The following is a 24,013-nucleotide window of genomic DNA, read 5'->3' as shown; positions in this document are numbered from 1 at the left end:
TTTTTCCTCCATCTTTATACTGTTTTCAATAGCCTCCAAAATATTTTGCAATTTTCCAGAACATGGCTTTCTGTTTATTTACTTTTACACACAGCTTTCCTACCGTTTTCTCTGTATTTCTTGTATTTAGCATGTAAAATTACTTGCTAGGCACTTTGAGTATGTTTTTCCAGGATTTCTACTTTAAATGCTTGAGTCTTCCATTAAGTTAGAATTTTTTTATGCATGCATATAAAACTTTACTACATGTCTTCCTAGCCAAATCAGTCAATGTTTTCTTCAGTTTCTGCTGGTGAATCTCCAAGGTTTAGTTCTTGTTTTCAGACTTCCACTTATTATTGAACAATTGCATATTTGAGACTACAAGTTCACCTCTGTTTTCAGAGGTGAACTTAAAGTGACTTTGGTTCTTTTTAAAACTTTCGTAGTTATTTTTAATACCATATTCATCCTGCTCAAAACAAAATGGCAATCACTTTCTATTTCATATCCCATATACCATCATTATAATCCTGTGTCCTGAACCACAGGGGAGATATTACAATCAACAATAATGTTTGGGACTTTTATCATTTCATGTGTGTTCTCTTCAAGTGAATTCGTGCACATCTTTATGTCAGAACATGTTCAGAATGAGTTGAACAGCAGGTATGTATCACTATTTGCTCTTTTCTCCAAATTTTCTCAAAACATTTCTGATTCAGATTTTTAAATCTCTTATAAGGACTAACTTTTCCTTTTTCCTCATGAAAGATGACAACTCAAACAATTCCTCCTCCACTTCTTCCTTAGTAAAAACCTCTGTGGGATGATAGGCACAAATAAGTCTCATTATGCAATTCCAATTTTGGGATATGTTCACAATGCTCACTGAAATTTAAGAATATCTTTGTTAAGCACCATAGCAACTTTTACTTATCCCTAATCACCAGTGCCAGAATATAACATACTGTAGAGCTATATAAAAGACTCTCACCTATTTTTGTTTTAGTAATAACCAAGTATGTTAACACAAGGTCAGGACTGGACATTAAACCAAGTGCTCCAGGCAAGTTGTCTATATTCCTTAAAATGTTATGCAAGTTCTTTCTCCTGGTTATCTAGATTTCATCCTTAAATAACCCATTTAACAAAGTAACAATTTGTCACCCTTCTTAGGAATGGATTGAACATGACTAATTTCCAAGTTACAAGGTTAGAGATCAATACTGAACGGTCATCAACTCTGGTGCAAAACTTCAGAACCAACAGATAAAAGTCATCAGGTCTAGGAGATTTTTGATTTGATTTGGATGAAATTCTTATCATAGCTTAATGGAAAAAAAAAAGATATGGAATATTGTATATTTGAGGAATTTAACTTAGCTTGTATATTTATTGTATATTGTATATTTATTTTTTTAAAAATCCATGACAAAACACACACACACACACATTGCTTATATCTTCTCTATAAATAAAACTTATTTCCATTTTGGAAATTTCAATAAATTTAAATTATCAATATTAATTTTCCTTGTTAATATTAACAATAAATAAAGAAATGCTATTTTTGTGTATTTTTTTTTTTCAATATCATAATTCCTAAATTAATTTTGAATAATAAATAAAGATAAATATATATAAATTTATATACATATAAATATACGTATTTATTTATATTTATCAATATTGATTGACTATTCAGGATTAATTTAAGAATTATGATAGTGAAATAAATAAACATGATGCAAATATATATATAAGTGTGTGTGTGTTTTCAGATGGAGCATTATATTCACTAGAATTTCACTAGAGGAATATAGATCTGTAAGTTGTCCAACTGTGTCATGCAGACAAGAGTATATAAAAGAACATGTAAGTAGATTATTATGTCTTTACACGAGTGCTAGGAGTATCAGAAACAATGGGGAAGAGTTTGTTGTCTTGGTCAATATGTTAGGACCTCAGATTGTAGGCATTAGTGAGATCTGGCTATCAGAATCAGACATGCTAACTGGTATCGAGTGTAAAGGGTACAGTATTTTTAGGTAGGATAGAGAGGATATGAGAGGAGGGGGCATGCTGCTAATGATATCGGATGACTTGATGCAGTGTGAGGTGGAATCTAACAAGATCAAATACATTGTCACTGACCTGATGGAACGGTTGCTAATGATGAAGAAATGCATCACCAAATAGACAAGATGAGCGTGAAAAGAGGAATCATAATGGGAGACTTTAATTATCCAAATATTGATTGGGTAGCAGTAAAATCACATGAGAAAAATGAAAATGCTGTTAAGGGACAACTTCCTCAGGCAGCATTTGATAGAAGGAACGGGATCTAAGAGAGTTAGATTTGATTATAGTTCTCGTGGAAAGGCTTAGACGTTGGTTATGCATTTTTTACAAAATAATTTAAGGTTACAACGTAAACTAGGATATACATTAAAATAAATTTTAATATACTTCAATATTTCGGCAACGTCACATTGCCATTTTCAAGGAACTTAAGAACAAGACACGTGCACACAGGCACAACAAACAGTAAGTGAGGAAGAAGCAGGAAGAGCTATTATTTCTCCTAAAGTCCTGATGGTGCCCTCTAGCAGGCAATGTTGGCATTCTGGGGCTGAAGGTCTTCTGATGTAGGTTTCCCAAATTTGAGGCAGTCTCATGTAGCCAAATTTGTTGAGGTTTGGATTGTTTCTTAGGGCTGAAGCCGATTCCATGAAAAGCCTTTCATATTTGTACTTACTATGGTGTATTATCATGGCTTTCTTTCACCGTATTCTATTGCAGGTATCCAGCGCATGGTCAGCAAGACCAGAGTGGTTGTATTGGTGAAACTGGATGTAGTCGTGTTCTGAAATTCTGATATTTGCTGTCCTACCTGTTTGGCGAAAGTAGGACAGCTTACAGCTGCAAGGGACCTGGTATACACCAGGTAGGTCTAGGGATTTGGGGGCGGGGTTGGTCTTTAGTAGAGCAGATAAGGGATGCCAATTTTTTATATGGTCTGTAACAAGAAGTTAAGTCATGTTTTTTTAGGATTTTTGTAATTTTTTCCGAGGTACCTCAGATATAGGGTATGGTGATGGATTTAGAGTAATCCTTGTTGTGAGGGGGGGGGGTAGTTTACTGGTTTCAATATTTTTTTTTTGGATTTTTTTGGGGAGGTAGCCAGATTGGGACCTCTCCCAAAACACTTGGCTGAGAAAGTGTTGAGAATGTGGTTTAGTTCTGTGGTTAGGGCATTGTCATTTGAACAGATAAGTTTAGCCCTGTTGTGTAGTGTCTTAATGACTCCATATTGTTGCGAGGAGGGGGGGGGGGGGAATTGTTGGTGAATGTATCTGCCTGTATGGGTGGGTTTTCTATAGACTGAAAAAACCAAGGTTCCATCAGGCTGGCGGGTGACTAGTGTGTCTAAGAAAGGAAGGAAGTTGTTTTTTTCCTCTTCCAGGGTGAATTTGATTCTGGGGTGTTGGTTGTTTAAGGAGAGGAGTGCATTGGAGCCATGTGGCCAAATAGTGAACACATCATCAACATAGCGAAGCCAAATGGTTGGTTTTTGTGGGGCAGAGTTTAAGGCTTTCTCTTCAAAAGTCTCCATATAAAAGTTGGCCAAGGGTGGGGAGAGTGGAGAACCCATGGCTGTTCCCTCTATTTGTTTGTAGAATTTTCCTTGCCAAACAAAATAGCCCGAGTTCATTTTGAACTGAAATAGGGCTGTGATATTGGGAGGAAATTTAGCTTGGATTAGCTCTAAGAATTCTTTGAGTGGAACATTTGTGAATAAGGACGAGACATCAAAACTGACCATTATGTCAGTGTGTTTGTGTGTAAGGTTTTCTATGCTCACTTTGAAGTGGACTGAGTTTTTTGTGTGAAGGTGTGTTGCCAGTATAGTGTGAGAGAGCTTTGACCAAATGTTTAGCTAGTTTGTATGTGGGGGAATCAATGCCATCCACTATGGGACGTAACGGCACATTTTTGTATTTTTGGGAGTCCATAAATATGGGGGGGGGATATGGAGTTAAATGGTTTTAATTTGTTAGTGATTTCCACAGGCCAAGAAGTGACCTTCTTAAACGGTAGCAACCTTTCGTCATTTAGTGTGAAACCTGAAGCACTCGATGGCCTCGCACGTGGCCACAACGTTGCCATTGCGCCCAGAAGAATACCTGCTGAAGATATTATGATACGAATTGAATGTGGGATACGACACCTTCAAAACGACATCACCAACGATATTAAACTGGATGTGGCTTGTGTTGTGATCAAAGCTAAACCACCAAAAGCCAACATGCCCAGTAAGGAAATTAAATCAATACTAGAATTAAATTAAAACAAGAAAATAATAATCACCAAAGCTGATAAAGGGAACGCCACAGTATTGCTTAACAAAAGGATTATACAGGTAAGCTGAAAGCTCTATTGTTAGATCGGGCTACTTACCTCTCTATCGAGTACAATCCCACCACCTCACAAATTAGAAAACTCCACAGGCTCCTTAAGGTCACTTCTTAGCCTGTGGAAATCGCTAACAAATTAAAGCCATTTAACTCCATACCCCTCTGTATTTATGGACTCCCAAAAATACATAAGGAAAATTGCCATTACGTCCCATAGTGGATGGCACTGATTTCCCTACACACAAACTAGCTAAACGTTTGGCCAAAGCTCTCTCACACTATACTGGCAACACACCTTCACACATAAAAAACTCAGTCCACTTCAAAGCCAGCATAGAAAACCTTACACACAAACACACTGACATAATGGTCAGTTTTGATGTCTCGTCCTTATTCAGAAATGTCCCACTCAAAGAATTCTTAGAGCTAATCCAAGCTAAATTTCCTCCCAATATCAAAGCCCTATTTCAGTTCAAAATGAACTCAGGCTATTTTGTTTGGCAAGGAAAATTCTACAAACAAATAGAGAGGACAGCCATGGGTTCTCCACTCTCCCCAACCCTTGGCCAACTTTTATATGGAGACTTTTGAAGAGAAAGCCTTAAACTCTGCCCCACAAAAACCAACCATTTGGCTTTGCTATGTTGATGTGTGTTCGCTATTTGGCCACATGGCTCCGATGTACTCCTCTCCTTCCTAACACACTTAAACAACCAACACCCCAGAATCAAATTCACCCTGGAAGAGGAAAAAAACAACTGCCTTCCTTTCTTAGACACACTAGTCACCTGCCAGCCTGATAGAACCTTGGTTTTTTCAGTCTATAGAAAACCCACCCATACAGGCTACATTCACCAACAATCCCACCACCCCTCCTTGCAACAATATGGAGTCATTACAGGGCTAAACTTATCTGTTCAAATGACAGTGCCCTAACCACAGAACTAAACCACATTCTCCACACTTTCTCAGCCAATGGCTACCTCCCCAAAAAAATATTGAAACTATTAAACCACAACCCCCCCCCCCCCCACAACAAGGATTACTCTAATTCCATCACCATACCCTATATCCGAGGCACCTCAGAAAAAATTACAAAAATCCTAAAAAAACATGACTCAACTTTTTGTTACAGACCATATGAAAAATTGGCATCCCTTATCCACTCTACTAAAGGACCCCCCCTCCTAGACCTACCTGGTGTATACCAGGTCCCTTGCAGCTGTAAGCTGTCCTACTTTGGCCAAACAGGCAGAAAAACAATATATCAGAATTTCAGAACACAATACAACCACTCTGGTCTTGCTGAATATATGCTGGATACCTGCCATAGAATACGGTCGAAGAAAGCCACGATAATACACCGTAGTAAATACAAATATGAAAGGCTTTTCATGGAATCAGCTTCAGCCCTAAGAAACAATCCAAACCTCAACAGATTTGGCTGCATGAGACTGCCTCAAATTTGGGAAACCTACATCAGAAGACCTTAAGCCCAATCACCCAATAATACCAACATTGTCCACTAGAGGGCACCATCAAGACTTTAGGAGAAATAATAGCTTCCTGCTTCTTCCTCACTTACTGTTTGTTGGCCTATGTGCACGTGTCTTGTTCTTAAGGTCCTTGAAAATGTCAACGTGATGTTGCTGATATACTGAGGTATATTAAAATTTATTTTAATGTATATCCTAGTTTATGTTGATTATAGTGTCAAATGGTGTTTCAGTTAAAGACATCAGTATTCTGGTTCCAGTTGGTGACAGTGATCATGCAGTACTCACTTGGAAAGTGACTAAGTTTATGAATGTTCCATTCAGAAAAGGTTACATGCTGAACAACAAAGCAGGAAATTATGACCAACTGAGGAGTATACTGAGTTCAGTGGAATGGGATCAGTTGCTGAATCCCATGATGTGATATCAGAGTGTGTCCCAAGAGCTCGAAGAATAAATAGGATAGGATTCAAATGATGTGTAATCTTATTAATCAAGAGATTCGTAAGAAAGGGATGATGTGGAAATAATACCGTGAGAATAAGGACGATGTCCGTTATGAAAATTATAAGCAGCAAGCTAGAATAGTCCTAACTGTTGTACTGAAAGCAAAGTCTGAGTATGAAAAGAAACTGGCTGTACGTGCTAAAGACAACCCACAAGAATTCTATCGATATGCTGCAAGTAAAAGAAAGAATGAATATGAAAGAATAACTCTTCTAAATGCAGATGGCATAAGATGCAGAAGAGATTGTTCAACTAATGAGTGCCCATTTTGTTAAAAGCTATCAACCTGGTGTATGCAACACTGAGTTCACTGCTACCTCTTCACTGGATGAAGAAATTCAGGTGTATGAGGACAAGGTATCAGAGCTGTTGCACAAACTGCATAAGAATTCAGCAATAGGGACTGATCAGATATCAGCATGTATGCTAAGAGTGTTCAGCTGAACTAGCTATTCCTTTGACTAGACTGTTTAATATGAGTCTCAAAACAGGGAAGATCTGTAAGAATGGGAAGAATGTATGGTAATTCCATTAAATAAGGGAGGTGCAAAGATTGATGTATTCAACTATTGACCTATCTCTGGATTGGTGGCGAAGATTTCGGAAAAATTGGTTAGGGCTCGCATTCAGAAATGGGTTGACAGTGAATCTCTACTTTACAATGAGTAATAATATGGGTTTACTAAGGAAAGGTCATGTTTTAGCAACTTGACCCATGCTCACATTCTGTAACATTCTTACCACCATTGAACTAGACACGGGGAATGGATACACCATGATACTTTTGGATTATGCTAAGGCTTTTGACAGAATACAGCATGACAGACTGTTGGATAAATTGGAGATGGGTTGAGTTATAGAATATTAGCTTGAATAAGAGGATGGCTGACTGACAAATATCAAAACATGGTCTAGAGGGGATATGAATCTGCAAGATTTAAGATAACCTGCAGTGCTTGGTCCACTGTTATTCAATCTGTACATTAATGATATTGGGAAGGATTTGACAAGCAACATACAACTATTTTCCAATGATGCAAAGATTGATAGGGTAATCAGGAAAGCTGCTAATATGCAGTACTTGCAGAATGATTTGAATAGGTTACAATTGTGGGCATAGGAAAATGGATGTCAGTAAATGTAAAGTCATTCACTTCAGCATGATTAGATATCCAATGGCATATTGTATGTGGGATAATGCTGGAAGAAAGTGATGAGGCTAGGGATCTTGGAGTGTTAGTATATAGGAAGTTGAAGTTCAGGGACCAAGCAGCAAAGATTGCAAATACAACTCAAAAGATAACTGCAATGCTGAAACGAATGTTCACATGTAAACATAAGGATGTCATTTTGTCTCTTTACAAAAGGCTTGATAAGACCTCACTTGAACTATTGTGCAGAGGGCTGGTCTCCTGGTTTCCATTGTGATTCCACAGAATCACAATGGATAGTGGAGAGATAGAGAGAGGGTGCAAAAGAGAGTGTTAAAAATGATATCAGGTTTGTGGAATATGATTATGAAATATTGTGAATTTGTAGACTGCAGACACTAGAAAACAGGAGAAAGATTTAAAAACTTCTGAAAGGGTAATACAGGATTTCAGTTGAAGCATTTTTCATTTTATTGGAGGGTAGGGAAAGGACAAGAGGGCATCCTTGGAAGCCGAGTAGGAATGCTGTTAAGAAGGGGTTGAGGGCTAGATTTTTCTCTTAGGATGGTTCATGATTGGAATGGATTGCCACTGGATGTTGTGCAAGCAATGTGAAGGAATTCAAGAATAAGTATGATATCTGGTGCATGTAGCATGCGGCCTCCCTCAATGAGTACTTGATTCCCTGGAGGTCTCAACAATAATATTCAGGGAGTGAAATGTTTTGTTCTGGCCTAGAAATCTTCAGAGGAACAAGTAAATTGTGGTGTTAGGAAATGTCCAGTAGGATGACGATAGGCTGTCATCCCCAGGTCATCAGTTAGTAAACTCATTCTCTGTGAAACATTCATCTCTTGTGACATCACTTTCTGCATTCTCACAGGATTACAGCAGAGGCATGCTTGCATAGCCCTCACAAGCTGTTGTATCCTAATGCATCCTATGAAGTGCTATTACAGCTACACGGTTCTCATAATATCCCCACTGCACTTTAACCCGCACAGTTAGACAACTCTCTCTACTGAAAAACATACAAATGTTTGCTGCACACAGCACCACTAATGGAACTGGACTCTCAATTCTGCAGCAGTGCAGGAATAGCGAGACTGTGTGTATATAATATATTATGTTAAAAAGAAAGTCAGGCTACAAAATAGAAGTTGGGGGTGGGTCATCAGCCATTATGAGCCATTCCAAGATGGAATACGTCAACTTAATTTTGCACATTAACACATGCAATTAAAATCTAATCTAAAAATTTAATTTGTTTTTCTTCATGGATTAACATAAAAACTCAGGTTTGGAAATTATTATCAATGATCAAGCTTTCACAGTCTTTATGGTGAAATCACGATGCTCAGGAGGAAGAGCAAAGTAGGATTTCCCAATGATTAGTTGGCTTTCTACTAATCGCAATGGTAATCACTCAACTGACAATGATTTTTTTTTAACCTGATTGTAAGGACTGTTTTATAAAAACAAAATGAAAACAAATCTTAAAAAAATAATATATACAAGGTCCAACAAAAAAAATGACACTGTGCCTGTCTCTTTTTATTTAACAAATGGGGAAAACCAATTACGATTGATCTTCAAAACGGTTCCCTTCTGAGATGACACACAGCTGTATACAATGCTGCCAATGTTCAAAGCAATTCTGCAGATCATTTTCTATAAGGCTATTGAGGATCTCTGTTATTTTTGCTTTCACATCTTCTACTGATAAAAAAATGGGTTCTTTTGAGTGCGACTTGATCTTTGGGAAGAGACAGAAGTCACAGGTAGCCAGGTCTGTCAAATAGGGTGGGTGCTCAAGCACAGTCATACTGTGGTTAGCTAAAAACTGCTTCACAGGGAAAAGCGTTGTGGGTTGTCTTAGTGCAAAATCCAACTGTTTCTCCACAATTCCAGTCATTTCCTTCTCATGCGTTCATGCAATTTCATCAAGACTTCGAGGTAATACTACTGATTTACCATATAGATGCTGGGAACCCACTCTGTCAAAGAAATTTGGTTTCCAGATGATAACTAAATATCAAAGTTTCATCAGAAGTAATTACCGACAACAAATCTGGTTCATCCTTAATGCGTTGCAAAAGGTCCAAACACAGTTCCTTACGATGTTCTTTTTGTTCATCTGACAACATTTTTGCACCAACCTTTTTCATGTTGAATTCTTCTCGAACACTTTCACTGTCCAAATGAACTTTCTCAGCTACAGCTTGAACACCCAACCTTCTATCATTTCAAATCACATCTTGCATTTTTCAGTGTTGTCATCAGTAACTGCTGCTGTGCATGGGTAGCCTGGGCGATCGTCATCTTTCACGCTTTTTCTGCCTTTCAAAAATCATTTGTGGCATTCAAAATGCACTTTTCACCATAAGCCTCAGTCAATAATTGAAAATATTCCATTGCGGATTTCTTCAGTTTCATAAGAAACTTGATGTTAACTTGCTGTTCACTCTTGCACTCCAACATTTTCCAACTGAGGATAAGAAAATGCCTATATCTGAACACATGTCCACTCGTACTGAGTAAAGCAATGGAGTTGAGCTTGTCTCTCATGGTGACAGGTTAGAACATGCTCTATAACCATTCTCTGTCTCTCTATCTCCCCTCCCACTCTCCATTCCCAAGCTACAGGGGTAGTCTCATTGCGTGTGTGTGTGTGTGTTCAGTTACCACTGTCATAGACAGCAAACATTAATGACTAATTGTAACATTCAGTAAAATACCAAAGGCAGAAAAATGCAACTAATGATCAAAATCAAGAACTAATTTCCATCAGTCAAAAGACTGGATGTTGCACTAAACAATGTGAAAAAAGGCATTACTGAAAAAACCTAATTAAGTCTGATCACAAATGTTTAATCAAATAATGAAGTACTGCTCTGCTGAAATCAATAATGCTAACAGGTATCAAAATAAATTTAGACAAGCAATAAAAAATAATTTGAGTAATGAAAATGGTAAATATATGAAATGTTAAACATGTTAAACATATGAAAGGTTAGGTCTATATTGTGCCATTCACAGTTCCGCTAATTCACAGCACTAAGGAAAAATGGGACACAGTCCTTTGATCATCGGAAGAAATCAGCAGATAAAGGCAAAAGTTGTAGGAAGAGATCAGAAGAATAAATTAAAGGTGTAGAAACCCAATTATCTTCTAGTAAGGATAATAAAATTGTCAAATTGAAAGAAGGAAAACAGGTTCCTTTCTTTTAGTGTTGCACGGTAATCAACATTCATTTTAAAAATTATGGACTTCACAACCATGTTATAAATAACTATTTTAATTCTCCGACGTTTCGACCTTCATATAAGATAATCATCTGGAGTATATACAAATATACAAACAAGGACAAGCTGAGTTACATTTCACACAGTAAGCTAAAGAAACAATGATTTGATCACCAGTTATTCTACTGGCATGATCTCTAGTGAAAAAATAATAAAATACAGATAAAATTAAAAATTAAATATTTAGAAACTACATCAAAGCTAAATTCTATTTAAGATAGCATGGGAGAAACATTCCTTCATATAGATAGTTTTCTTACAGAAACAATGATATCCTAATTTAACATGACAATTGTTATATTAGTGGAAATCAATATTAGATTACTTCATATTAAATGAAAAGACATCAATATTTTCACTAGATGTTAGAGTTCACAGAGGATATGAAATAAGAAGTGACCACTTCCTTGTTAAAATAAAATTAAGATTACCACCTAAATGGCTACAAGTAAAAAACAGAAAGAAAAATTGAAACATTTGTTTATAAAACTAGACTATTGAATGACACAAATGTACAATGGCTATATGAACAAAGAATTAACCAATATCTAGATAAAATAAAACAAAATGAAGAAATAGAAATAGAATGGCTTAATATAAAAACGGTACTAAATGCAGCAGAATGAAAGCTTAGGAAAGACCAAAAAAAATTCAATAAACGAAAAAAACTGAAGATCTGGGATGATACAATCAAAGAAATAATCAAAAAGAAAAAAGAAGCCTATCACAAATGGTTAAGCAGTAAAAGATTAGAAGATGAAATAGAATATAAAAGAATAAGAGCCATAGCTAAAAGAGAAGTCAGAAAAAGACACAGAGAATCATGGAATAAATTTGTTTCTAATTTAGAACATGATTTATATAAAATAACACCCAATGTATATAAGATTTTGAAACACTTAAATGCAGATACCAAAGAAAACATAAAATTAAACACCAAATTGAAATTAGAAGAATTTCTAAATTACTACACAGACCTGTGGACAGACAAATATTTAAAAAAAAAAAACTGGCAAACAATTAACGAAAATGAAAAGGAAATAACTGAAGAAGAATTAGAAATCAGCCTGAAAGAAACAAGAAACAGAAAATCACCTGGAGAAGATAAGCTAGGTTCAGAACTATATAAATATGCAGGAACAAGATTCAAAGAAAGACTCTTATTTTTAAATAAAATTTACTCAACTGGTATCCCCCCCCCCAATAGAATGGATAAAAGCAATTATGATTCCTATCTTTAAGAAAGGTAATAGAGATGACCCTAAAAACTTAGAGGTATCAGTATACTAAATTCCTGTTACAAAATATACAACAGAATCTTAAATAACAAACTAATGAAATATTCCGAAAACTTTATTCTAGAAGTACAGAATGGATTTAGAAATAGACGATCATGTATAGACCCAGCCTTTTGCCTAAAATTAATAATAGAGAAAAGAAGAGAATATAATTTAGAAACACATATTGCATTTATGGACTTTGAAAAAGCATTTGATAAAGTTAAAAGAAACATTATTTAACATATTAAAAGAAAGACAAATACCAAATAATATTCTAAAAGCTATCACAAGTATATATGAAAACAATCAAATATAAATAAGATTAAATCACGAGCTATCATATATAAGAGAGATAAACCAAGGGGTCCGACAGGGATGTCCCCTCTCAGCAACTCTTTTTAATATCTACTTAAATGAAATAATAATAATATGGAGTAAAAATTTACATCAAGGAATTAAACTTTCTCCTACAGTTAACTTAAACACTCTCCTCTTTGCCGATGACCAAATAATAATTACAAATTCTGAAGATAACTTGCAGAAAGCTATTTTAAATCTAAATGAGATATTCAAGGATTATGGTATGATAATATCAACGGAAAAAATCAAAAACAATGGCATTTAAAGGACAAGATCTAGCAAGAACTAAAATAGTAATAGATAACAAGATCTTAGAACAGGTGAATTCATTTAATTACCTAGGATGTATGATCACATATGAAAATGAAAAAGATAAAAACGTAAAAATTGCAAAATATTTAAAAATAACAGGTGTAATTAACTCTATATTTAAACCAAACCTAGTTCAAAAACAAACCAGGCTAAAAGTATACAATACATTAGCCCTACTGGTCTTAATGTATGAAAGTGAAATCTGGACAATAAAACAAAAAGACAAACAAAGATTAACAACAGCAGAAATGAAGTTTATGAGAAAAACTGCAAAGTATACCCTATTTGATCACAAAAGAAATGAAGATATTATGAAAGAATTAAACCCAGAACTGGTAATAGAAAAAATTAAAAAATATAAACATAAATGGATGGAACACGTTCAAAGAATGAAAACAGAACGATTACCAAAACAAGCCTTAAAGTACAAGCCATTAGGAAAAAGAAAACCAGGACATCCCTTAAATGATTCAACGATAACTTCTATGGCCGGAACAGGCCATGCTAGGCCTAAATCCTTGATAAGCATGATGATGATGATGATGATGATGATTGTTATATTAGATTTAAGATACTGGATTATCTATAGTCCTATTTATAGTTAGCTCTTAGGGAGAAAGGTTCTGTGGGTTGAACATGTACCTTCCATATGACTGGGATTTTTGACCATCATTTTTGTTCAGATTGGGTTGATAAGAATCTCACGGGCTTCTTTAAATTTGCATTCATACCATGTTTTGGTGTGATGTAAACAACCAATGCTTTGCCGTAGCACCCAGATCGATGAACAAACTGGATTTTATTTGTAATACTGAAAGAGGCTTAAGATTCATCCCAAATACTATAGCAGATAAAATACGTTTAGAAGCCGCCAACATTTTAAATGTAAATTATAAGAAAACAATAACAAGCAACTTAACGAAACACAAATTGAAACACGAATTAACAGCGGTGAAATCATTAAAATCAAATCCTAACATGGTAATAACTAGACCCGATAAAGGAAGTGCCACCATTATTCTAAATCGAACCACATATTTAGTAAAAATGAATCTGCTAGTCTCGGACAATAGTACATACCAACTTGTTAACTATGATCCAACCAATAGAATAAAAAAGAAAACAAAGGAACTACTTAAATCAATTACTACATGGCCCGAAGATACAGTCAAAAAATTACTTCCACACTATGCTTGTTCCCCGAGAATTTGCGGTCTACCAAAGATACACAAACAAAACACACCACTCTGGCTGACCAGTCAAAGGTATAGACAGCCCGAATTATCAACTAGCCAAGAAATTAGCGGCAACACTCAAGGAGTTGGTAGGTCATTCCCCCTCTTATATCAGAACCATACAACACTTCATAAACATAATCAAAAACATTACATTAGAAAAAGATGATTTATTAGTCAGTTTTGACGTCTCTGCCCTCTTTACAAATGTCCCAATCAATGACACAATCCTTCTTTTACAGAACAAATTCCCTCCAGATATCATATCACGGCACTCTTTGCATATGTATCACATTCTGGTTATTTTGTATGGCAAAGCGCTTTCTACCTACAAAAAAGAAGGAACAGCTGGGCTTTTCATTATCCCCTCCCATTGCTAACTTTTATATGGAACATTTTGAGCAACATGCTCTAGATTCCTCTCCTTTAAAACCCAAAGTCTGGCTTAGATACGTTGACGATGTTTTCGCGATCTGGCTCCATGGCCGCCAGACATTTTCCTTAGCCACGTAAACAAATAACATAAATGAATACAGCTCACAATTGAGATTGAAAAACAGAATACACTTCTGTTTCTAGATACACTTGTCACATATCTTCCTTCTGGCAGTCTTTCCTTCACTGTTTACCGAAACCGACACGTACTGGCAAATATATATACACAAACTCCTACCACCACCCAACACAAAAACTAGGTGTCATTAATACTCTAAAAAACAGAGTTTTGAAGATCTGCTCCAATGAACAAGTGCTGAAAGAAAAATTTAAAGTTATCAGCAATACTTTTCTAAAAAATGGTTACAGCCAAAACACTATTCACAAAACTCTCTACAAGACCTCAATAAAAAAACAAAGATAAACTAGACTACAATAAAACTATAACCATTCCTTACATTAAAGGGACATCAGATAAAATAAACAGAATACTACAGAAATACAACCTCAAAACACCTTTAAACCTGCTGCAAAATTAAAAAGCTTACTCAACTCATCCAAAGACCAACTCCCTCCACTGGCCCATCTTGAAGTATACCATATTTATTGCACTGTAATCTACCATATATAGGGGAAACAGGATGCACAATTCCTATCAGACAAAAGGAACATAAACGACACATTAAATATAATACAGTGGTATCTCACTAATCCGAACATCTTTAGTCCGAACCCTCCAGTAATCCAAACTGCAGTTTGAAAGAAAAAAAGTTGTACTTATTACGTATTATTATTTTGCATACTACTATTTTTATTTAATAATTATTATTTTAACTATTTATTTTATTATTATTACAGTACAGTATTTTTTTTCATACTGTCGATTGTATGGTTATACTGGAGGCTTATTTTGATTTATTGTGTGCACACGTTTGCTTTTTTATACCGTACAGTTGGTACTGTATTGTCGGCATGAATCACAAATATACACAAAAAGAGGAAATTCAAAACATGCATAATTTGGTTAAAAATATAAATCCAGATGTTGAAATTTCAAGATGCTACAGAATGGATTACAGGTAGAAACGAAAGTGAATTCGAAATCAAATCAGATGCTGAAATTATAAATACGACGCTACAGAATGAATTAGAAGACGATGATGACGATAAAGAACTCGAAGATAAAAAAAGTAAAACATGAAGAGGCAGCTGACAGTTTTAATGTGTACAGAATGTGCTAAGCAGAATGATATGCCATTCCACAAAATTTTGTTGCTAATGCAGCTCCGAGAAGAAGCATTCGGAAAAAGTTTAGCTTCCAACAAGCAAAAGAAAATCAGTGACTTTTTTACAAAAGAAATAAAAAATTGTGTTATTTTGTGAACCTTTTTGTGTGTGTGTTGTGTACAAGAAAGTGATATTTTTACGCAAATTAAATTACGTACTGAACAATGCAATTTTATTAAATCTGAATCTCAATAATACAGGTACATACAAATTAAATTTTTTACTAAAATAAACTTGTGTACTGTATTATTTTTTTTGTTTTTCATTACAGTACAGTAGCTTTTTTCTGTTAGTTAATTTATTTACAGAATTAAATTGATGTACCATTAGAATCTGATTATTTTTGTCTTAAATGATAGTTATTGTCTCTTGGGGGATAATTCGCTAATTCGAACTTTTTGCTAATCCGAACGAGCACGGTTTTTATTAGTTCGGATTAGCAAGATACCACTGTAACTATGGTGAAGCTGGCATTTCTGATTATGCCCTGAACACTTTACATAGAATTGACTGGAAAAGCACCAGTTGTTTACATCACACCAAAACACGGTATGAATGCAAATTTAAGGAAGCCAGTGAGATTCTTATCAACCACCTCAATCTGAACAATAACGATGGTCTAAAAATCCCAAGCATATGGAAGGCACATATTCTACTTATGGAACCGTTCTCCCTAAGAGATAACTATAAACAGGACTGTAGATAATCCAGTATTAAATCTAATATAACAATTGTCATGGTAAAAAATAGGACACCATTGTTACTGTAAGAAAACTATCTATATGAAAGAATGATTCTTCCATGTTATCTTAAATAGAATTTAGCTTTGATATAGTTTCTAATTAATTTTTTATTTTATCTGTATTTTTTTTTTCTTCACTAGAGGTCATGACAGTAGAATAACTGATGTTCAAATCATTGTTTCTTTAGCTTACTGTGTGAAATGTAACTCAGCTTGTCCTTGTATATTTGTATATACTCCAGATGATGACATTAATATGAAGGTCGAAATGTCAGGGGATTAAAATAGTTATTTATAACATGGTTGTAAAGTCCATAATTTCTAAAATGAATGGTAAGAAAACAGGAGTTAAAATGTTTATTCAGTCATTTCAATAAAAGTTCATATATATAAAGGATTAAGTACTAAAGAAAGGTAAAGAAAGTTACCAAATTATAAATTGTAAATTTATAATTTTCAGTATCAGACTAAAGACAACAATGTATAGGAAAAAAACAATGATTAGTTTAAATTTAAGTAGTTGAAAGACAATCTATGTCAGAGAGTGGAAATTTTATAGAAATGGTTGATTAAACTGAATCTGATAGAAATTTTACTTATACGAGGGGGTGGGGACTGAAAAGTTCTAATAAACACCTAGAACAAAAATGATATTAAAGCAACTGATATAACCACATGAAAGAATATCTTAAAACCCTTTAACCCCATGTTTCATCAAATTATAATTTCTTTTTTTTTTTTTAGGATATATAAGAAGACATGTTAGAGGTTTCGAAGAAATTCAAAGATACAGAGGTGCAGGCATTGAAGTTTTTCATGCTGCAAGAAAAGTCTGCCTGAGATTCACTTAACTTTGTAGATTTCAGGGACTGTGAACACCAGCATATCCAACAGTTGGCAGATGGATGGCCATGTTTAAAATTCAGCATCACATCCTGAGACAACAGATGCCTCCAGGTCAGGAAGACCTTCCACAGGGATCACACCTGAAAACAACTGAATGCAGTGCATGCAGGTTCCTTGATGATAGACAATACCAGCCAAAAACATTGCAAAGACTGGGGGGGGGGATATCCAGAGAATGAGTTGGGGTCATTATCCACCAACATCTGGACATGTAGAAACTCTCAGCTACGTGCATATCCAAATGTTTGAATGCTGACCAAAAGAGTGTGTTAGGGATTTTGGATTTTGAGGGATTTTGTGTCATTTTGAGAAATCAAGTGCAAATTTTTTGGATTGTGACTGTTGATGAAATATGGCTTGATCACTATGACCCAGAAACCAAACAACAATGAATGGAGCGGAGACACAAGGTTCTCCATGGCCAAAGAAGTTACGAACCCAAAAGTCAGCAGAGAAGGTTCTTGTCATTGTGATGATGTAATCCTTACCAAGTACCTGAAAAAAGATGAAACTGTTATAGCAACCAGTTTATTCAACAATGCTGAAGAAACTGAAGGAGGTAATGAAGGAAAATTCTGTGGAAAACTGAGCAGAGGTATGTTGCTTTTGTAAGATAATGCATCTGCTCACGAAACCAAACAGACAATACACAACTTGGCTTTCAATGTCTGCCTCACCCATCCTATTTGCCAGACCTGGGTCCATCTCTTTCCAATTCTCAAATTTAAAGAAAGACCAGAAACGAACAAAATTTACCACAGATGAAGTCATATCTGCAGCTGAGGACTGGTTTGTGTAACAAGACTTCTCAGAGGATTGCAAATGATGTAGCAGCATTGTAACAAGTGTATAACACTTCGTGGGGAATATGTAGAATAATGTGTAAGTTACATGGTTTTACCTCAATTCTTTCATGGTAATTATCAACTTTTCAGCACATCCTCATATATGTAATCTTTTTTTTTTTTGTATAATACAATGAATTAATGAAAGCATGGTTGAAAAACTTACAAGCATTAAAGAAAAAAAAACTGTAGTCATGGACAAACATATATGACTTAATACTTTTTTTTTGTATTATTGTGAGAACTCAAACTATTTGGCAGATATGTGAGAGAGAGAGAGAGAGATAACCTGACAGACTGTTGTAGCTTAATTAGTGAATTTAAAGGCAGAGAATCAGCGAGTTAAGTTTATATCTATCTAAATCTCCTGTCACAATTTTGCCTTAATGTATTTGGTAAATTTTCCCCCCTCTGAAAAAGTGAAATAGAGTAGTTGGCTAGATTGTTATTTTGGACATGAGTCACCTATATTTTAAGTATAGATGGTTCTCTAGTTTCAAATCAGAATTGAAGTTCTGTTTTGCAACCAAAGCAAAACTTCAATGCCATCCTTATAAAACATGCACATGTTGATTTGTGGTCTATTAATCATCAAAACTCTCATAAGCTACAGTGGATCATCTTCTACAGGAAGTAATGCCAGATAAATTGTTTCTGTGCCATTAAATATTCATCTTCTTATCATTTATGTATGATATATTGCTTATACATTTAAATGTCATATTCCAAGTTTAAAGTTTTGAAATAAACAGTATTGCTGACTCACCATAAAATATATGAAGTGACTAATCTGATTAAATTATATAAGATCTCAAAAACCTTTGTTTCAGTGTGGTACTGCTAAGTAATTAAATGCATATTCACATTTTGACACAGTGATGATTAGGATCAGAATTGGTAATTCAGTGTTAAGTTATAATTTATTTATAAAAGTAATTCAAGATATATATTAAACATTCACATACTATGTATCTCATTTGTCACACAAATGAAGATGTTACAAGACCATATTTGCCTATCTGGTAACTGCACCTATATCATATATGGTGTTCACAAGCAATTACAGTTATCTAGAAAACCCTGCTTTTTTTTCTATTCCACATTTGCCTGCATCATAGAAAGATCAAATAAGCCAACTATGTGAAATCCCCTAGGTGCCTATTATTGATACTATGAGAACAAAAACATAACTTCTACCATGCAACATTATTTTACTTATCAAAATCCTTGTTAAATGACAAAGGGCTCACACATATGTACCCACCTCTCTAGATATTGGAATTTTTTTTTTCCCACTTGGTTAGACTATTAATAAATTTAGTTTAATCTTTTATCTAAGTGTAAGCAAACAAAGTTTACGCCTGAAGCAACTCGTGGTAAAGGTGGACCAAGCTATCATCACTCCTTGTCTCAGTATCTCCCATAATACAAAGCACATCTCCTTGCAGACATGTATAATGCTATGCATTAAGGGAAGGGCCACTACCCAGACTCAGTATTTACCCAGTATAGGTAAATATGACTTCTCCATTGCTTCTGCCTTAGTATCACCACTTCTGGGTATGGCTCTCACTGACAAGACCTCAATAAAGGTCGAAACCAGTCTGGGTAGTGGCTCTTCCCTTAATGCATAGCATTATACATGTCTGCAAGGAGATGTGCTTTGCATTATGGGAGATACTGAGACAAGGAGTGATGAGAGCTTGGTCTACCTTTACCACGAGTTGCCTCAGTCCTGAAGATACTTCGGGTGCAAATTTTGTTTGCTTACACTTGGATAAAGGATTAAACTAAATTTATTATACCTCTCTAGATAATGAACCAAAAGAAAGAATATTAACTATACATAATTGCAAGTTCAATCTTGCAAAATGCAAGATTGAACTTACATTATTTGAATTTTTAAAAGTCAAAAAACAAAGATGGGATGTAGAATATATATTGGTGGGGGATATGTTGGAGGTGGTAAGAAAATATGTGATCTGGGTGTGATGATTAATAGTGATCTAAAATTTAGAGAATACAGTGCAAAATTGTGAGGACAGCACAATGAATTCTGGCTGTGATGCAAAGAACACTGACTTGTATAAGTAAGGAGATTATGGTTCCATTGTATAAGGCCTAGCTTAAGCCACACATATAGACTAGTATGCACTGATTTAGTCATTTGGTTTTCAAAGAAGAAGAGATACTGGAAAGGATCCAGAAGCAGTTGAAAGTTTATTTTTCACTTGGTTAGAGTATAATAAATTTAGTTTAATCCTTTATCCAAGTGTGAGCAAACAAAGTTTGTGCCTGAAAGTATCTTCAGGACTGGGGTAAGGTGGTACAACACCAGGCACTCCTTGCAAAGGTGGAGCAAGCTATCAACACCCATATCTCAGTATCTCCCATAATGCAAAACACATCTCCTTGTGGATATGTCTAATGTTAATGCATTAAGGGAAGGGCCACAACCCAGACTAGTTTCGACCTTTATTGAGGTCTCTTCAGTGGGAGCCAGGCCCAAGTGGAGATACCAGGCAGAAGCATTAGCAGGTCATCTCCACCTATAGGAGTTGCCAAATGGTGTGCCAACCTTTTTTATCAATTACTCTGGATTTAGAGAAAGATGTTGAAAGTTTATCTTTCACTTGGTTAGAGTATAATAAAGTTAGTTTAATCCTTTATCCAAGTGCGAGCAAACAAAGTTTGCCCCTGAAAGTATCTTCAGGACTGGGGTAAGGTGGTACCAACACCAGGGCACTCCTTGCAAAGGTTTTCAACATCGTTCTCTAAATCCAGAGTAATTTATAAAAAAGGGTGGCACACCATTTGGCAACTCCTATAGGTGGAGATGACCTGCTAATGCTTCTGCCTGGTATCTCCACTTGAGCCTGGCTCCCACTGAAGAGACCTCAATAAAGGTCGAAACTAGTCTGGGTTGTGGCCCTTCCCTTAATGCATTAACATTAGACATATCCGCAAGGAGATGTGTTTTGCATTATGGGAGATACTGAAATAGGAGTGTTGGTAGCTTGCTCCACCTTTGCAAGGAGTGCCCTGGTGTTGTACCACCTTACCCCAGTCCTGAAGATACTTTCAGGCACAAACTTTGTTTGCTCACACTTGAATAAAGGATTAAACTAAATTTATTATAGATCCAGAAGCAATTGATTAAGGTTGTTTCTGGGCTCTGGAATGTTGAGTTGAGAAGATGTAATTTACAGAGTTTAGCAAATCGGGGGGGGGGGATATGATAGACACATATAAGTTGGTAGGAGTTATCAGATTCATGCTGAAGAGGATTTTTGTAGAATGCATGGAGATGGAGGGAAAACAAAGGATCATTTCTGGAAGCTGAATAAAAACGGTGTAAGTAAAGAATTGAAATGTTTTTTTTGCATGGAGAGTGGTGAATGATTAGAATACAATGCCTGAGAGTGTGGAATATACAGAGAATGTGAATGTATTTAAGGCATGGTATGATGTGTGTGTGATAGAGGGATCTCTCATAATAAGTCTTTGACTCCATAAAGGTCTGAAGATAATAATGCTGATAATTTTATAAAGTCACTACAGCTTTTGTCATAGTGAAAGAAATAATTTCATATAAAAAATTACTAATTTATCATAAAAAACACTTCATACAGCCGACTCTCACTATAGCAAGTACCATTATAACAATTTATTATGGCAAAATTAAGTAGCCTACTACACATGTTAGAGTAATAACTTTAGTTTAAAATAAAACCAATTACTCCACATTTTGACCCTTCAAATTAGTTAATCTGGAATACATACATACATCTAAAGAATGCCAAGTTATAATATACACAGTACACCGAAGCATTACAGATTTAGTCAATTGATCCAACAGGCCTGATGTCTGTCTGCAACATTACAATACACAAATGTGTATTGTAATACACAAATGTATTGTAATATAGCATGACCAGATGATATATGTGCCAGATAATGATATTAACTACTGATGTGAAAATATAAATAATTAGTTTTTATTTTAAATTAAAGCTATTACTCCGGTGTGTGTAATGTTCTCTATAATTATGCCATAATGAATTCTGATTGCTATGTAACAATGAAGGAAAGGACCATTATAACAAACTCACTCACTATAATAAACTAGTAAAAAATATCGAACAAAGCCTGAATGCCAAAGAAAATTCACTATAGAAAACTGTCCACCATAAACTATTCTTGTGGTCTCTAAGTTCTCTACAGTGGGAGTCACCTGTATTAATTTAAAAAACATACTATGCAATAAAAATGTTCTTATGTTTAGGATATATTACCATAAGCGAGATACCAGCTATGACAGAAAATGCAGAACGAAGGCCATCGGAAATGTTCATTGTGACTGACATACCAACAACTGAAGTATCTGCAGAAAGCCTATTAACTAGTATTCCAGTTTTGCTGTGATCAAAGAAATTTATTTCCTGCTTCAAAATGGAATCATATACCATTGTTCGTAATCTGTTAACAATCCTATGTGCTATAAAAGTAAAAATTGTGCTGTAGTATTTCAAGAACTAACTGAATGAGCAAAACTATCTAAAGCAAATCTAAAATATACAAACTATTCAAAAAATAAGAGTTCCTTAAAAAACAGAAATCTAGCTTTGCAAAACACCATTGCTGTGAGAGATATTACTGTACATGTGCATAGATAAAATGTATCTGGATGAATTTTAAAAGTGGAGTCTCGTACAAAACAGCTGTTTTCTACTTATTAGCTGCAATTCTCTGCAAAAAAAAAAAAAAGGCAAATAACAAATAAGGGCTGCTTAAGGTTCAAATTAGATAACTGCTTCCAGAGAATTAAATGGATCTTCAAATCCAATGTTCAATGTATCTTCTTGTGGACGTGCCTAGTTACTTAAGTAGACTTGGATTCTTATTTACAATCCTCTCGGGAAAAGCCAAGGCAGTAGATGTGTTTCACTGTGCAATATAACACCATCATTCTGCTTACTAAAATATTTTTAATATTTTAAGTAAACACTGAAAATTATTTAATCTTTCCCATTCAATTTGCATTATGTTCTTATCAGTTCCATGTTCAGTATCAACAATAGCTCCCAAATATGAAAAATTTTTAACATCCTCCACTGTGTTGATCAATTTTAATTTCTTTCTGGCATTCACTGTTTAATTTAAGAACTTTTGTTTATTCATATTTATTTTAAGACCAACTTTTTCAGCTGTGTGTTTTATTATTATTACGGGTATCACCATGGAGTCAGTAGACTCATCGCGGGAGACCCAAACTAGCAAAACAATATCTATCATATCTCTTCTTGAATTCATTTACAGACGAAGAGCTCACAACTAAGTCAGGCAATGAATTCCACTCATTCACCACCCTCCAGGCAAAAAACCTTGTTCTGACACCCTTGTTAACCACACTCTTCTTTAATTTCCAGAGATGACCTCTTGTTCTTCCATCACTATCACACAGCTGAAACATTTCCCTCTGCATCAATCCTATAAAAACCCTTCAGTAGTTTAAATGTTTCCATCATATCCCCTCTTCTCTGCCTATCAACCAACCTCTGCAATACACAAGCTCTCAATCTATCAATGTAGGGAGCATTTTTTACATCATTCACCAACTTAGTCACTCTTCTCTGAACCTTCTTCACAGCCTCCTCATGTCCGAGGAATCCAGGTGACCAGACCTGAGCACAGTAATCCAAATGTGGAAGTATCAACGCTTTATAAAGGGGAATAATAACCTCTTTATCT

At 35.1% G+C, this 24,013-nt stretch overlaps 1 protein-coding gene across 4 annotated transcripts in view; it reads right to left on the bottom strand.

Moving 5' to 3' along the window:
* LOC150104622 (ATP-binding cassette sub-family B member 10, mitochondrial-like) overlaps window positions 1–24,013 on the bottom strand; it is a 222,744-nt gene that overhangs the window by 141,637 nt on the left and 57,094 nt on the right. For all 4 annotated transcript variants that reach the window (XM_090395227.1, XM_090395225.1, XM_090395228.1 and 1 more), the window contains one exon: window positions 22,558–22,760. In XM_090395227.1, the coding sequence (XP_090251353.1) occupies window positions 22,558–22,760 (203 nt within the window). The remainder of the gene's footprint in view (window positions 1–22,557; window positions 22,761–24,013) is intronic.

The sequence above is a fragment of the Typopeltis vanoorti genome, chromosome 7, assembly GCF_054136105.1.
Source record: "Typopeltis vanoorti isolate ZY-2024b chromosome 7, IOZ_Tvanoo_1.0, whole genome shotgun sequence".
Lineage (NCBI taxonomy): Eukaryota > Metazoa > Arthropoda > Arachnida > Uropygi > Thelyphonidae > Typopeltis > Typopeltis vanoorti.
This window is presented reverse-complemented; position numbering and strand designations above follow the sequence as displayed.